The sequence below is a fragment of the Palaemon carinicauda genome, chromosome 41 (genome assembly GCF_036898095.1).
Source record: "Palaemon carinicauda isolate YSFRI2023 chromosome 41, ASM3689809v2, whole genome shotgun sequence".
NCBI classification, from domain to species: domain Eukaryota; kingdom Metazoa; phylum Arthropoda; class Malacostraca; order Decapoda; family Palaemonidae; genus Palaemon; species Palaemon carinicauda.
Window position 1 is genome coordinate 49,568,263 of NC_090765.1, and position 17,164 is coordinate 49,585,426.

General features: G+C 48.4%; 1 protein-coding gene across 11 annotated transcripts in view; it reads left to right on the forward strand.

Annotated features, from left to right (window-relative positions):
* Nucleotides 1-17,164, forward strand: part of LOC137632617 (polyamine-transporting ATPase 13A3-like) — a 236,480-nt gene that overhangs the window by 203,232 nt on the left and 16,084 nt on the right. For all 11 annotated transcript variants that reach the window (XM_068364671.1, XM_068364669.1, XM_068364673.1 and 8 more), the window contains 2 exons: nt 3,009-3,239; nt 3,559-3,765. In XM_068364671.1, the coding sequence (XP_068220772.1) occupies nt 3,009-3,239; nt 3,559-3,765 (438 nt within the window). The remainder of the gene's footprint in view (nt 1-3,008; nt 3,240-3,558; nt 3,766-17,164) is intronic.

Consider the following 17,164-nt stretch of genomic DNA (forward strand, 5'->3'; position numbering starts at 1 on the left):
GTCTCGCACGAAAAGTGTGAGAGGCTCTTCTAGCTCCCTGTGGTGTTCTGGGAAAGATCCTCAAAAGCCCCTTTCCAAGAACGCTTTGTCCTTTTTCCTGAGGGAAGTGATAAGAGAAGCGCATCTCTTGTGTGAGGAGGAACACTTCGGACGTTTAAAAGTACAAGCTCACGAAGTGAGGGCCATTGCGACCTCGCTTGCTTACCGCAAGAACATGTCGCTCCGTCAAATTATGGATGCGACATTCTGGAGGAGCAACTCTGTGTTCGCCTCTCATTACGTCAGAGAGGTGAGGGTGGATTATGAGAAATGTTATACCTTGGGACCATACGTAGCTATGGCTTCTGTATTAGGCAAAGGAGTTACTACCTCCCCTCAACCTTAGTTTTGTTTACTTGTGCATAGGTCGGTGTATTTTTTATTGGTTGTCTGAGGACTTCGACTTGTGTACAGTCACCTCAGTCTAGTTAGATAATTTTTATCTACTTTGCAAATGTTAGGTGGTTGGTTTGGTAAAGTTGCGGTTTTTTATTTTGGGCAATAGGTAGTCCTGAAGTCTAGTCAGATTGTTGGTCTCACCCCGTTGACAGACTCGATTGAGTGTTTTCAGCACTGCAGGTCACATCCTGGCTGACACTCCTAAGGGAAAGCGACTCAAGAGGCAGGAACCTTTGAAGTCAGCTACCTTAGCAGGTAAGGAATCAAGGTGTTTATTTATCCTACAACTTTTTTGGTTGTTTCCCCAACGATGTTACTGTCTATCACCCTCCTCCAAGTGTGTTAATCAGCTATGTATATATAACTGCCAGGTAAGTTCTATTCATAAAAATGGAGTTTTTATGATAAAACAAAGTTTTATGAATACTTACCTGGCAGTTATATATACATTCGAAGGCCCACCCACCTCCCCTCAGGAGACAGGTCGGGCATAGATGAACTGAAGAACAGAAAATGGGAATGATTCCTCCTACCACCCTTTAACGGGTGTTACCACCCAACCACCACAAGGCGGTTGCCTAGTTTCAGAAAAATTCTGCCGAAATAGAGATAATTAGCTATGTATATATAACTGCCAGGTAAGTATTCATAAAACTTTGTTTTATCATAAAAACTCCATTTTTATCTCGCCCATGGAGTCTTTTTGGAATTGTGATAGACTTGCATGGTTTTGTTCGTAACAGACAGCCATGCCACAGTGGTAAAAGGACTCTTTGATCTTATTGAAGAACACAATCTGTCCTTCCCTAGAGTTTGTAGTAAGGGGAAGGCTTTCACACTTTCATTTGATTTGGGAAACTTTTCAACCCGATCCTTTGGTCTCATTCATGGTAAACTAAGGTTATCGAACTGCTTTCCTCAAATCATCCCTTATTTAAACTATTCATTCGAAGTTCACTTTTTGAAATTAAAGACTATAAAACTTCTACAGAATAATGCTATAAAGGTGGTTCTAAACACACACACACACACACACACACACACCCCCGGTTTTACAACAGGTTATTCCAGTTACCCATAGGTTGGGGGCTGGAGCTCAATTTTGAATTTTTCACTTCCAGATAGGTACTGCATACAGTTCTTGCCAAGTTTTCCCAGGAAACTCTTTCAACAGTCCTTGGGCCAGTTAGGAAATGAGATTGAATATTTTTTATAGACTTGGGCCAACATTCCCTTTACTTGAGACAATTCCACAGCACCCTACTCTATACAGTAATGGTGTGGGTTTAAACATTTTAGCCTGTACTTCCAATTCAGTGGCTGCTGATAAATGTTTTTGGCATATTTTTTTTTCATAATGCCATCAATAGTTCAATAGAGGATAATTGAATCGGCAACTAGGGACTTGGCAGATAAGGACGTTCATGAATGGGTCAAAGATTTACCTATTTAAAGGCCTATGTTTGAGTCTCAGGACAGCTCTTCAAGTATTCACCAGGTTGATGGTTCCCATCTTGAAATGGTTTAGGACCCTGGGTATTAGAATTCTGTTATACATGGATGATATGCTTTTGAAAATGTCTTGGAAAAGATTTAAGTTCAGCCACTTTGGTTACATGAACAGGATAGGAGTTGTGGTCAGTATGAAGAAGTTTCTTATGGTTCCCTCTCAAAAGACTACGTTTTGCAATGATAATAGCTACCGTTCCTTTTTGGGGGCGAAGAGGATTCAGTCCTTCATTTTATTGGAGACCTTCAAGCAGAAGAAAGCATTGTAGGTTTGGATATGGATGAGGTTACTGGGGACCATGGCATCTCTAAAGAAGTTTGTTTTGATGGGGTGCTTGAAGATGAGGGAATTTAAGTTGTATCTCTCGTTATTTCAACAAAATGTCCTTTGTGGGATGCTCCAGTGATTCAGAACCAATTGCGACTTTTGAAAAAGTAGGACAATCCTCGTTGTTTGGCTCATATGTCGAAAGTAAGGTTCCGGGTGTTTATCTTTTCTCTGGAAGACCTTTTATGCTTTTCCTTTTTGGCTGTGTTTTAAATGAATTTCCAAGTATACTTTTCTAAATCGGTGTTAAGCAGTCAATCATAAGTAAGTGAATCCCTAGTTACCAAATCCTTGGATAAAGAGGTTGGACTGTACTTTCAAAAGCTAACATAAGCATCTCAGAAGCCTTTGAATTAGATAATAACTCTAAATCTGGAAACAAAATGTGAGTGTAAAGTAATAATGGAAAAGGGTGATTATAAAGTAAAACCATGAACATAGTTATACAGATACTTAAATTCTGTTGATAATTATTCAAGCATTAGCTATCTGTAGAAGGCTATAAAAGTAAAAATGGTAGTTTTTTAAAATAGAAACATAGAAGTGATACCATTTTTTGTGTTCTTCCTTGAAGACCAGCATTGAAACCATTGTTTAAGGTTGACCAACTTTTCTTTTACTACCATTCATAATCCTTTTTAGTCTCTACACTACTGTATCTTATGTCATCACAACTATAGTTTTGTCATAGTAACCTGTGTAAAGTAGAAATTCATTCCCTTTTTCATTTCAGGGTGATATTGGACTAAAACTAGATGATAATAGGACAAGATATCATTTAGCAGTAACAGGCAAAGCTTGGGGTCTTATATGCCAGTATTTTCCTGATCTAGTGCCAAGAATTGTTGCCAGAGGGACAGTATTTGCTCGCATGTCACCTGATCAGAAGGCCCAGCTTGTAGAAGAGTTACAAGCCATTGATTACATTGTAGGCATGTGTGGTGATGGCGCCAACGATTGTGGGGTTTGTATTTTTATTTCTTATTGATGGTTGTTGAAGTTCTGAAACAGGTGATGATACAAAATTGATATTTATTATATTATTATAGTCCTCATGTATAGACAGTCCCCAACCAACGAACTCAATAGGGACCGAGAGACCTTTCGTAGCTCAAATTGTTCGTTAATCGTTTCTGTAGAAGTACCCCTATGGTTGAATTTTGGAACTCTAGTGCCCATGATTTTTAGAAGTCAAAAATAGTCCCCTTTCATATAAAATCAATAGCAGGTTATTGCAAAGTACCTCTTAAGGTTAAATTTTAAATGTTGTTTTCTATCCACAGGCTCTTAAAGCAGCGCATGTTGGAATATCATTGTCTGAAGCAGAAGCAAGTGTAGCCGCACCCTTCACTTCTCGTACCAACAACATAGAGTGTGTACCAAGAATTGTGTGTGAGGGACGTTGTGCTCTAACCACAAACTTCTCAGTGTTCAAATACATGGCCTTATACAGTATAATTCAATTTGTGTCGGTTCTGATTTTATATACAGTAAGTATGGCTGAATAATTTGTTCTCTATCTGGAGATTATGGGATTGCCTTTTAGGATTAGCTTAGAATTTATATTAGATACAGTAATAGATTTCTGTTGCATGGCAAGTTTCTGTTTAATTCTTTTAAACCCAACTAGTTGAGTGTTGCATCTGTGCTTCACAGGGCACACCACATTACAAAAGAAGTTTGTGACAACCCCTTGATCCTTGGTCAGAATCACTTTGTTTTTCAAGTTTCCTCTAGTATGTTTTTTAAGCTCAACATCCCGATTATTTATTAGGTAAATTAACCTACACAAGGATACCATTTGAATTATTTGTAGAGCTACAAAAGAAACCAGATATAACATCAAGCCATAACTAAAGCTTATCTTTGAAAAGGAAAGTCCTAAGTACTGATACTAATGGTACTAAGGATAAATGTTGATTTTGTATTGTATTTAGTATGTAGGAGGAGTTATTCCCACGCAAATCTAAACCCTTTTCCTTTAATAGGAGTATGTTTTCTTTGTCAATGGATTGGTTTAGTGAAACATGTGCTTTAGTTTTTTGTTAATTTATTTATTTTTGCAGATTGGTATTGGTGGGAGATATATATATATATATATATATATATATATATATATATATATACTGTATATATATATATATATATATATATACATATATATTTGTTCCGACACGAATACTTTACCTCGAATTACCTCTTCGGAGGGTCCTTGGACCTCTCTCAATCTCGACCAAGATTTCCCGTGCTACCCCCTCCTATCTCGCTCCCGATAGTTCCTACCCCCCGCCGCCAGGATAATTCCTGCGGCCCGGATTAGGGCAGGTCACTGCTTTTCCCGGGTCAGGATCTCATTAAGTCCTTGGTCGTGAGATGCGAATCATCTCACTCTCTCGGTTAAACTCTCGATCCTTTGGCGCGTTGTGATCCCACGTGTTCCCAGTGTACGGACTTGTGTTTTTTCGCAGTGTACCTCCCAAGTGTTCCTGTGCGTTCACTTTTCAACCGTGTCCTTACCCGGTGTTTAATTCATTTCCTTAGTGCTTGTGTCGTGCGTTGTGTGCGTTATGGAACTGTATTCCTTGATTTTCTTCAAGGAATTGATAGCTGAAAGGAAAACTTTTTACAAGAAATCGTTCTTCCTCCCCTTATCCTCGGTTTTGCCGTGTAGGGGCAGCTTATGTTCCTCTTCAACCACGTGTCAGGACTACTGGTCCTGGAACGTAGTGCAGTGAGTGCACTTCGGCACTAAAAGGAAGGATACATCCAAGAGGCTCGTAGGAAGACGAGCCTCTCTTCGCCAACTTAATTCCCGATGCCTCGTCGAATAGAGATTCTTATACAGCCATCTTCCCCTACCCAGAGTAGGGGACGAGGTAAGTCAGTTGCGGGGAAGTGCCCATTGCTCTTCCCCAAGAATTTGAGTGGGTGCGGTATAGCACCAAGAGGAAGTGGGCGACGAAGGGTTCGCCTAAGAAGACTAGCGCCGGGCGTCCCGCCGGGCTGAGCTTCCCTACCACCCTCTCCTACCCAGAGTAGGAGACGAGGTTGGTTTATTGTGTAGAAGATAACTCTTAAGAAGTAGTTCGAGGTAAGTACTACTTTCGGGAGTGTGTGGGGAGACGGAGTCCTGGTGCAAGCAGGCCACGTCTCCTCTGATGACCCCATGTGGGGGAAAATGTCTCTAATTCTTCTCCAGTCTCTTAGCGTATTTTTCAGTCTCTTCTGCAGCCGAGGGCCTCGCCGAGAAGGAGCCCCCCAGGTCTGTCTTGCAGCGTCCCCCGGACCGACAACCCAGGGTTTTTTTTTTTTCTCACCACGAAGGCCATCCTCCAGACGCAGATATAACCCTCGCAGGGAGAAATGCGAGAAGGCCTCTTCAGGCAGGCGTAAGACCGCGAAGCCTCCGGTTCACCCCGAACTTCTTTACGGGCAGCCTGGCCGAATCAGCACAGCTGGTTCGGCCCTCGGACTTAAAAGGAACGGTTCCCTCCGTCGGGTCAGCCCACGAGGATCCGCGTCTGCGTCCCCCAGCCCGCCCGCAGGTGTAAGCGGGCTTATTTACGGGCAGCCTGGCCGAATCAGCACAGCTGGCTCGGCCCTCGGACTTAAAAGGAACGGTTCCCTCCGTCGGGTCAGCCCACGGGGATCCGCGTCCGCGTCCCCCAGCCCGCCCGCAGGTGTAAGCGGGCTTATTTACGGGCAGTCTGGCCGAATCAGCGCAGCTGGTTCGGCCCTCGGACTTAAAAGGAACGGTTCCCTCCGTTGGGGCAGCCCACGAGAATCCGCGTCCGCGTCCCCCGGAGAGAATACACGAACAGTAGTCCTCGACGGTACGGCGTTGCCGGTTGTGACCCCGAACCTGGTGCGGAGCTCCCCGCCGGGGAAACCGGTACCACCGCAAGGGAGTGCCTGGGATTCCAGAACCGAAGCGGCCGGGGAGTGCCCGGTGATCCGGCGACTCGAGATCAAGCGGTAGGAAGGACTCTACAGGTAAGCGTAAGTCCCCGAAGCCTCCGGTTAACCCCGCCCAGCGGGGGAAACGCGCTGCTGGTCGGGCGGCCTGGCCGAACCAGCCCGGCTGGTGAGGCCTTGGGGTCAGAAGGAACGGTTCCCGCTGTCGGGCCAGCCCACGGGAACCGCATCCTCGGCACCCAGAGCCTTGGGCCGACGGGAGTCCCCGCTGAACCAGCGTTGCTTGCGGTAACCCAGGCCCCTGGTGCGGACGTCCCCGCAGGTGAAATCCAGGTCCTCGGATGACGGAGTTCTCCGTCTATAGGAGAGTGGTTAGCCTTTACAGAAGACATCACAGGTACCGGAACCTGCAGCTACGGATGTAGGTTCCGGGAAGTCAAGCCTTTTTGAGGATCTTGCAGACTCCTTACAACCTAAGACGTCCCTAGCACTTCCTCTAACCCGAGGTCTGGTCCTAGAGCAGGGTTATGTCGGCAAAGTAGTGGCCAACACTGCAGGAGTCCCCCAACCTTTAAGGGGGGTCAGCAGGACATCCTTAGTCAAGGCGTAAGTGTCTTGGTAGGCACCAGACAGGGGGACGCGACCCATTCGCAGCTTTCCCTTGGGGGGAGAATCTCTGTTTCCTCGGAAGGAACGAGAAACCATAGTGGAGAAGGTCTTGAAATAGAAGGAGGCTAACGTCCCCAGACCTACGACTCCTAGGAGACCACCCTAGAAGAGATCTGTCTCTGATAGTGCCGCGACACCCCAAGCATCTACCAGCACTACGAGGAGAGAAGCCCTCGTCCTCCTGGTCCGCAACGCCTCAGCCCCTCCACAGTGGAGCTCCAGCGCCTTCTAGCTCCTTCAGGTCGGGTTACCCCGCCTCTAGGGGAGGCAGGTCAGGCCGCCCCTCTAGAAGAAGGGAAGAGTGGGAGGCTCCCTATCACCGCCCAACCTTCGGGTTGGAGGATGACTCAGGCGTCATTGGCAAGCATGGAGGGCTCAAGGAGCGGAACCTTGGACAGTGTCCTTACTAAAGAAGGGCTACGAACTTCCATTCCTAACGGAACCACCCACGCCTTTTCCGGCCAACCGGATAGATGGCTAGATCCTAAAGACCCGTTAAAGAGGACCGCCCTTCAAGAGGAGGTGTTGTCCATGCTAGAGAAGGGTACCATGGAAGAAGTTCTTCTCCCAGGACCAGGTGTCTACAGTCGCCTATTCCTGGCAGAAAAAGCGACCGGGGGGGGAGGCCGGTTATGGATCTGTCAGCTCTCAACAGGTTCGTCAAGATGACGGACTTCTAAATGGACACGCAGAATTCGGTCCTGCTGTCCTTGAGGGAGAAAGATTGTAGAATACCATCGACCCCAAGGATGCATACTTCCAGATTCCGGTCCACACCTCGGGTCGGAGGTTCCTCCGGGTGAAATAGGGTTCCCAGTTCCTGCAATTCAGGACTCCTTTTTCTTTGGTCTGTCAACAACGCCCAAAGTGTTCGTGAGAGTCCCCACGGCTGTCGCAGGGGGGGCCCACGAACGAGGCATACGCCTTAGCAGATACCTGGACGGCTGGTAGCTTCTTCCCACCTCAAAGGTCCTCTTGGAGGAACAAGGGAGAAGTCTCCTCCAGTTTGGCAAGGATCTGGGGAACTGAATCAACCCGAAGTAGCAAAATCTATCCCCTTCCACCGGAATGAACTACTGGGGAATAACATTAGACCTTTTTTCGGGGAGAATTTTTCCCTTCGGAGAATAAGATATGACACCTCAGGCTCATTAGTCAGCCGTTCCTACTGTTCACAGACGCCTCCAACCAGAGATGGGGAGCCCTTCCCCTCGACGAAGCGGCACGAGAGACCTGGTTGGAAGGGGAGAGACAACTCCACACAATGTCCTGGAGTTGGAAGTAGTCCAGAAGGCGTGCCTACACTTCGCAAGTCTGCTAAAGGGGAACTCCGTGGCGTGGATGAGCGACAACACCACGGTAATGGCATACATAACAAGCAGGGTACTTGTAATCGAAGGAGTTGGGCGATCTCACCATAGAGAATCTAGACTGAGTGATAGGGAATCAAAGGGTGATGTTAGCAAGGTTCTTTCCCGGAAAGTAAATCGCCCTGGCCGACGGCCTCAGCAGAATGGGCCACATAGTAGGGACAAAATGGTCCCTTCCCCCAGGAATAGCCAAGCTCATCATTCAACGATGGGGCGCCCCGGTGGTTGACCGCCTTGCAACAACCTCAACGCCCAACTCCCAGTCTATTGCCCCCCTGTACCAGACCCCGAAAGCTTCCTTAGAAGACTCTTTTCAGAACAAGTGGGACAATCTGGATGTGTACGTTTTCCTCCTTTTCACGCTGATAAGACATGGGCTCAGCAGAATAAAGGTGGCTCGAAGCCTACAGATGACTTTGGTAGCGCCCTGGTGGCTAGACAGAGAGAGTAGTTCGCGGACCTAAAGACCTATCGAGTCAACCGCCGTGGCCTCTGTCCGTCAGGTCAGATCTACTGAGTCAACCGCACTTCCTCAGGTTCCACGACAACCCTCTCTCTCTTCGCCTTCACGCCTGGAGACTATCGAGCGACTCCTGAAGAAGGAGGGGTACTCCTCCTCCACAGCCAAGAGGATGTCCCTATACCTAAGAAAATCCTCTACCGTAGTCTACCAGGCGAAGTGGGCCGCCTTTACGAAATGGTGCGCGACAAAACAAATAAGACCTCTCAAAGCCTCAGTCCCTGACATAGCTGATTTTCTAGTGTACCTTAGGGATAAAATAGGAATGCCAATCCCTGCTATTAAAGGAGTACGAGAAGCCTTAGGCCAAGTCTTTCTCCTGAAAGGCATCGACCTGGGGACCTCAAAACACATAGGGATGCTGATTAGAAGTTTCGAACAATCCTGCCCTCCCCAAGCCAGGAGAGTGCCTAGATGGGACCTGGCTAAGGTCTTGAAAATGTTGTGTCGTCCGACCTTTGAACCACTCAGAGATATCGGGGACAAAGATCTTACCCTCAAGACAGTCTTCTTGCTAGCCTTAGCTTCGGCTAAGAGGGTAGGTGAGATCCACGGTCTCTCCTACGACGTGACACACTCCAAAGGGTGGAAGGAGGTATCTTTCAAGTTCGTACCCTCCTTTGTAGCAAAGACTCAGAACCCAGCAGTCTGGGACCCGAGGTTTGAAGGTTTCTCTTTTCCAGTCATCCCCAAGACAGGCAATACGGACAACCTGAAGTTATGCCAGGTCAGGACGATCAGGAAATACCTGGAAAGGACGGCCCATCTCCGTCCAGGTGCCAAGAACCTCTTCGTCTCTTCAGGCGTTAATAAGAAGCAAGTGTCCAAGAACACTATTTCCTTCTGGCTGAGACAAGTCATCACTAGGGCTTATGAAGAAGACAAGGTGGCAGTACCAGGCACTCCCCGTCCCCATGACATCAGAGGCCTGAGCACTTCCTTGGCCTTTGAGAGAAATATGGCAGTGGGCCAGATCCTGCAGGCCGGCACTTGGTCACACCAGTCGACCTTCACGGCCCACTAACTCAAAGACTACTCAAGAAAGTCTTTGGATGGATTCTCCATTGGGACAGTCATCGCCGCCCTCCAAGCTGTGTAGTGGCAGGCTGGAAGACGTCCCCAACAAGTGAATAGTCTCATCCCTACATCGTCAGGAGAAGACTCAGTAGAGAAAATGTCAAGAGGTAACCCTAAAATTATAAGCGTAAGTTTTCCCTGCTACCCCCTATCCGCTCTCTGTACCCCTGCATTACGTAGCCCTCCAGGCACCATGTGCCTAACCAAGTGGCAGAATGGCTCTCCCGCCTCCTAAAGTGTAAGTCTCCGAAGAGGTAATTCGAGGTAAAGTATTCGTGTCGGAACAAATGAAAAATTTTAAGTAATTTTTATTTTTCCTAACATACTTACCGAGAATTACCTCTGAGTAATGGCCCTCCCTTCCGTCCCCGAGTGCCATTCTTCCATTGCCGAGTCGGGCTAAACGGAGGACTTAATGAGATCCTGACCCGGGAAAAGCAGTGACCTGCCCTAATCCGGGCCGCAGGAATTATCCTGGCGGCGGGGGTAGGAACTATCGGGAGCGAGATAGGAGGGGGTAGCACGGGAAATCTTGGTCGAAATTGAGAGAGGTCCAAGGACCCTCCGAAGAGGTAATTCTCGGTAAGTATGTTAGGAAAAATAAAAATTACTTAAAATTTTTCATATATATATATATATATACATACATATATATATATATATATATATACACAGTATATATATATATATATATGTGTGTGTGTGTGTGTGTGTATATATATATATATATATATTTTTGGGCTCAAGCCATGGCGTCCTGATGGAAGGTTCCTTTTTGGTAGCTTCCTTGGGTATAAGACTACTAAGATATTCCCAGAGAATTTAACCACAGGTTATCACAGAATTCTAACTTCTGGAGCGAGTATCTCAAAGGTTTCCCTTTAAGACATCGTAATTCAACAGGGGACGCATGTCTGAACGCGCCACATAGCTATCTTCACCCCGAACAGAGTTAATGCTTCGGTGTGTAAGGGCTGAGAATAGCTGGGAGCCGCTCCACAGCCAATCTCACTCGTGGCTACTACTGATACTCGAGACGTAAACAAACGGACGCCATTGCTCAAATGACGTCACGCCCGTCTCCATCCTTTGTTTAGTAGCTGCCCTACTTAGACGGATTTTCCCTGTGTTAACTTTATCGTTTTGCATCTTCGCTATGTCGTTACCTTCAGCCTCGCCTTCTTCTGGAAAGTTGAGTACAAGGTTCCAGTATTGTTTAATTAAGCTCTGGCCGTAAAGTAAATATTACTTTCCGAGATAATTGCTGTTTTGTGGCAGAGCTGTGCCTCTACCGGACCCGCCATTTTATGGCGTCGTTGTTGTTATGCATGCCTTATTTAGTTAGCCACAACAACGTTTTCCGGCCTTATTTACTAATCGATTACATTAGTTTATTTAGTCTTCATAGCTAGGAAGTTTATATCGTGTTTAGACGCTTTTTATCGGTCATCGATTGACCTCATACCAGTCGGCTACTATAGCCCCCAGGCCAGGAGCCTACATACAAGTGTTCATGCATGATTTATTAGTGATCCTAGGCTAAGTTATGAAGATAGTGGCATTATTTTACAATACTTTTGACAGTGATGCAAATGTTTTCGCCTTCAGGGACCATATAGGGGATAGGCTAGTCAGTGACTCTTTCTAGCCTAACCTACTGGTAGGACCCCTATATGCTTCCTTCATCCCCTGCCTTGGCATTCCCTCTAATTAGCCTTGATTCCTTTTCTGAGTAAAGGGATCAATTGTCTAATAGAGTATTTATCGCCTCTCTGTCCTCCCTAAGGGAATGAACCTCCCTTAGGGTTGCGTCCGAGAGTGAGGTTAGGCTAGTCCTACCTCTATGGCTAGGATCGTCTATGACTTTCCTGCGATAGCGATATGTCTTCTTCCTTTCCTAGTTCAGGACTTTTAGCCCTGCTCTAGGTTGAGTTAGGAAGGTTTCTCTGTTCCATGCTGAAACTGTACTCATGCACCGTTTTAGCCGATCTGCCTGATCTTAGGTTAGGGAGTGTCCTCCCTTTCCCTAGTGGCCGCTCTGGTACAGAAACCCTTCCTTGGAAGACTTCTCTCTTCTCCCTCCCCACCTATCTCTTGTATAGCCTAGCCTATGCTTAGGTTAATCTATACCCATCTGTCCCCTGTCCTACAACTCCTCCCTAGGGTGGAATAGTAGGGCTACCCGAGCTTCCATGTGCAGTCCGCTCTGGTACATATACCTTCATAGTGTCCTATAAGGTTAGTTGCTAGAATAGTTCTGCATATGGGAGTCTCCCCCCCTTTGGGTGTCCCCTAGCCCTCCCTTGGGCTACCTTGCTCCCGGTCCTCAGTGACCCCTGCTCCTGGATGTTAGAGCCTGCCTCTATCATGGGTACACCCTCTCAGGGGAGGGGGGGATGTCCGGAGTCCATGACGGTACTTCCTGCATTCCTTCCCTCCCCCCTGTCTCTCTCCCTATCCGGGTGCCGGTCTCTTGCCGCCTCTATTGTCGGCAATACCTGCCTCCTACCTTGGTGACTCTCCCTAACCTTGCCGCCAGCCCCCCGTGTACCGAGGGACTGCCGGCTGCCGCCGGCTACTACCGGCGGCTCTCCTCCTCCTAGCTTGTCGTCCGCTCGCCGGTCGGCCGCCGGAGTGCCGGCATCTACTGCCGGCAACCCGGTACAGCTTTAACCATCCTTATCCCAGTCACCAATCCGGCATCCTCCGACTGTCGGAGCCGCCGCTCCCTGCCGGCGTGCCGCCGTTGTGCCGGCGGCCGCCAACCTGGTTTATGACTGACTTTAAACATTGTCTGTCCTAATGCCAGAATCTCTGCTGGAGCGAACTCCGGCATGCCGGCGGCTTGCCGGATACCCCCGGAGGCGTCAAGAATACTTGCACCCCCTTCTTCTAGCTATCATATGACAATGATAGCCCTATATCGCAAACAGATAGACTGTTTCTACTATTAAGATCAGTACCTTGGTACTGTTCTGTTAGTGATCATGCTGTCTCTTTGCATTCTTCTAAATTCCAGCATGCTGCGTGCATCTTAGCACGGCTGGTTGCCAGAAGCAGTTACCTTAAAAAGAGGCCTTCTAGCCCCTAGCTTGGGACCGAATGATCTCGGTCCCAATCTTGCCCTTGGGTTTTTTCCACGGAATTCCAATATACTATGGAACTCTAAGGAATTATATCCGGTGCCTTCGGTCACTCGGATTATCCAGGGACCAAGCTTATGGTAACCAGCCGGGCGAGAGGCATGGAGTATGTTCTCCTTTACTATTTCAATCTCTATGCATCACATCCTTCATTAAGTTAAAATTAATAATTAATATTAACTTAGTTTAAGAGCCATTCTTATGACTCCCCCATACTCATTTTCTCTTTCTTCCACAGGAGGAGCAGATGAAGTGTGATTTCGCCTTCTGCGCTGTGAAACGCCCGCAGTTTTACGGGCATACGGCTTGCAGGACTCACGCCCCTTGTGCAGACAAGAAAGGGGATTTGAAGTTTTGGAATCCACTGAACTGTACGGTCTGTCAGGCTCACCTAGTTGAAGCCTTCCATAACCCTCCCTCAGCGGAGATCAGAGACATTTCTCGTGAAAAGCTGCGCAAGTGGGTGCGTGGCTTCCAGAAAAATGCTACCGGACCTTACCTGGCCACCGAAGAACTGAGGTCACTTTTGTTCCCTAAGGCCTCCCCTGATTCAGTGGTACCCAAAGACGTGATCCCCACTGTCCAAATTACGGTGGAACCTGATGTAGTCATGGCTCAGTCCATGCACGAGTGCCGTTTGGATTCCGAAGATGACGAACAGATTTCGGATGTCTCGGAAGACACGGAGAAAACGCTTATGGCTCAAGGAGCCGAAGATGACGAAGACAAGGTGGAATACGCCGAGTCGGAGCAAGAGGTCGCTCCTCCGTCCATCCCCCCTCCTACTCCTACACCGACGGAAGTGTCTATTCCGTCTACCTCCTCGGCCCCGGATCCTTCTTCTTCCACTCAAGAATTGATCCGACTGATTAGAGCCGTCATGGACGACAGGCTGAAGGAGAACCAGGAGTCCATCAGGTCTATGATAGGATCCAGAGAACCGAAGAGGATTTCGGTCAAGGATCTCCCCGCTTGCTCTCATGCCAACCCGTGGAGGTATGCAGAGCATATGGTTATCGCGATCGGCAGGATCTTTGTCAGTGATAAGATCGGCACGGTCCCTTTGGAAGACGTGGAGTTCTTCCCAAACTTTGAGGCCTACCCGGACTGTTACGTCCGGCTTCGTTCCGAACCTGCCTCGAAGGAAGAGACCGAACCTAAGGAAGAGATAGTGTTCGATCTCGCAAAGGCCCAGGCTATGCTAGCCGCCGCATTCAAGAGTAGAGGCTTTACCTGCTCTAAGCTTCCGGCCCTGAGCAAGAAGCACCCTACTTACGTTGCACCTGAAACTGCGGTTCTTCCATTCTTGGAAAAGGCCTTAGCTGCATGCCTTAAAGCTGCGGATGAAGGGAAACCCTGCCCTGCATTGGAGGAGTGCAGACCCTTCTCCATAGTGACCCCCCCTGACGCTCGACACTGGAAAGATGTCCAACATACTTTCGTCGTGGGAAGGCTCGATCCTGACGTCGCCGGACGTCAGTTTAATGAAGACCTCCCTAAGCTCAACGATCACCTCCTTCGTCGGGAACAAGATACGAAGGAGAGGCTTGCAGCATCCCTATCTCATCAAGTCCAACTTGAAGTTATGGCCTGTGACACCAGAGTACCAGACCACTACATGGTACTCTCCAAATCCCAGTTATTAACTGTAATGAAGGACTTGTACCACTTCATAAAGGCTCGAAGAGCCTGTCGTGAATTCGTGTTTGCTGGTGCCACCGTGAAACACGAACCCCGGAGGCTGATTTCCTCCAACATCTGGGGAAAACACCTCTTTCCTTCTGACCTTGTGAAGGAAATCACTGACAGAGCCGCCACGGAGAATAGGAACCTTCTCCACAAGTGGGGCATGTCCAGAAAAAGGAAACCCTCTCAGGACGACGGACCTCAACCTAAGAGGAAATCCCAAAAGCCAAAACCCCAGCAACGTCAGCAAAGACGTCAGTTTCCGGGACCCGCTACCTCCCAAGTGGTTGCCCAACCACAACAGACCTTTCAATTGGTCCCCCAACCGGTGTTGTCACAGTCACCGGTCTTCACCCCTGCCTTTGAGCAACAATCAACTACCTTTCGTGCCAAAGGTAGAGGCTCATTCAGGGGTGCAAGCAAAGACGCCTCTCGCCGTCCCTCCAGAGGTAGAGGAGGAAAGGGAGCTAGCGGCCGAGGCAGCAAGCCCTCGGGACACCAGAAGCAATGAAGTGCTTCCGGTGGGAGGAAGACTCCGCCAATTCCAGGATCGTTGGACCTTCGATCCCTGGGCGCACAGCATCGTCAAGAAGGGTCTAGGCTGGAGTTGGACTCAACCACCCCCAATCTTCCAGCAATTCTTCCAACAATCAACCCCCCTTCTGGAAGAATATGTTCTAGACCTCTTGAACAAGAAGGTGATAAGGAAGGTAAAGTCCACCAGGTTCCAAGGGAGACTGTTTTGTGTCCCCAAGAAGGACTCAGACAAACTCAGAGTCATTCTGGACTTATCCCCCCTCAACAAGTTCATAGCGAACGACAAATTCAAGATGCTGACGCTTCAACAAATAAGGACCCTTCTGCCTCGAGGTTCCTACACGGTCTCCATAGACCTGGCGGATGCCTACTGGCATGTTCCAATGAACCATCACGCTTCCTCCTACCTAGGATTTCGACTCCAAAGGAAAAGCTACGCCTTCCGGGCCATGCCCTTCGGCCTCAACGTGGCCCCTCGGATCTTCACAAAACTGGCGGATGCCATAGTACAACAACTCCGCCTAAGAAACGTCCAGGTGATGGCCTACCTCGACGACTGGCTAGTCTGGGCTCCATCGCCCGAAGATTGTGCAAAATCTTGCAACGAAGTTACCCAGTACCTAGAACCCCTGGGATTCAAGATCAACGAGAAAAAATCTCGCCTCTCTCCAGCTCAGAAGTTTCAGTGGTTGGGAATCCACTGGAACCTTCAGTCACACCGCCTTTCCATCCCCCAGAAGAAAAGGAAGGAAATAGCAGGGTCTGTCAAGCGACTACTGAAATCCAAACGCATTTCAAGACGACAGCAGGAACGAGTTCTAGGCTCTCTACAGTTCGCCTCAGTGACAAACCCAGTGCTTCGCGCACAGCTAAAGGATGCCGCGGGAGTCTGGAGACGTTCGGCATCCATCGCTCGAAGAGACCTCAAGAGACGGCTTCCAAACAGACTGCGACGTCTCCTAAAGCCGTGGTCGGAAGAAAAGGCCCTGAAAAGGTCCATTCCTCTCCAACACCCTCCTCCATCACTCAACATCCACACGGATGCCTCACTGGAAGGTTGGGGAGGTCACTCCCACCAGAAACAGGCTCAAGGCACCTGGTCTCCCCTGTTCAAGACGTTCCACATAAACATCTTGGAGGCCATGGCGGTCCTTCTAACACTGAAGAAGTTATCCCCGCCGCCCTCGATCCACATTCGTCTAACCCTAGACAACTCGGTGGTAGTTCGTTGTCTCAATCGCCAAGGCTCAAGATCGCCCCAGATAAATCAGGTGCTTCTCCCAATCTTCCGTCTGGCAGAGAAGAAGAAGTGGCACCTGTCTGCAGTTCACCTACAAGGATTCCGCAACGTGACAGCGGATGCTCTATCTCGGACAAACCCGATAGAGTCGGAATGGTCTCTAGACGCAAGATCGTTCTCCTTCATCTCTCACCAAGTCCCAGAACTTCAGATAGATCTCTTTGCAACGAGCGACAACAATCAACTTCCTCTGTATGTAGCCCCGTACGAGGACCCCAAGGCAGAAGCAGTGGATGCCATGTCACTGGACTGGAACAGATGGTCCAAGATCTACCTGTTCCCCCCCACCAACCTTCTGTTGAAAGTCCTCTCCAAACTGAGAACCTTCAAAGGGACAGCGGCCCTAGTGGGTCCCAAGTGGCCCCGGAGCAACTGGTACCCCCTGGTCCTGGAGCTGCAGCCCAAGCTGATCCCTCTCCCGGGCCCAGTTCTCTCTCAACAAGTACAGAAGTTGACTGTCTTCGCTTCATCATCGAAAATCAAGGACCTTCATCTCATGATTTTCTCTCCCTAGCCGCAAAGAAGAGGTTTGGGATCTCGAAGAAAAGTCTGGACTTCCTAGAGGAATACAAGACCGAATCCACGAGACGGCAATATGAATCATCCTGGAGGAAATGGGTCTCCTTTGTCAAGACAAAAAATCCTAAAGAAATCACGATTGATTTCTGCATG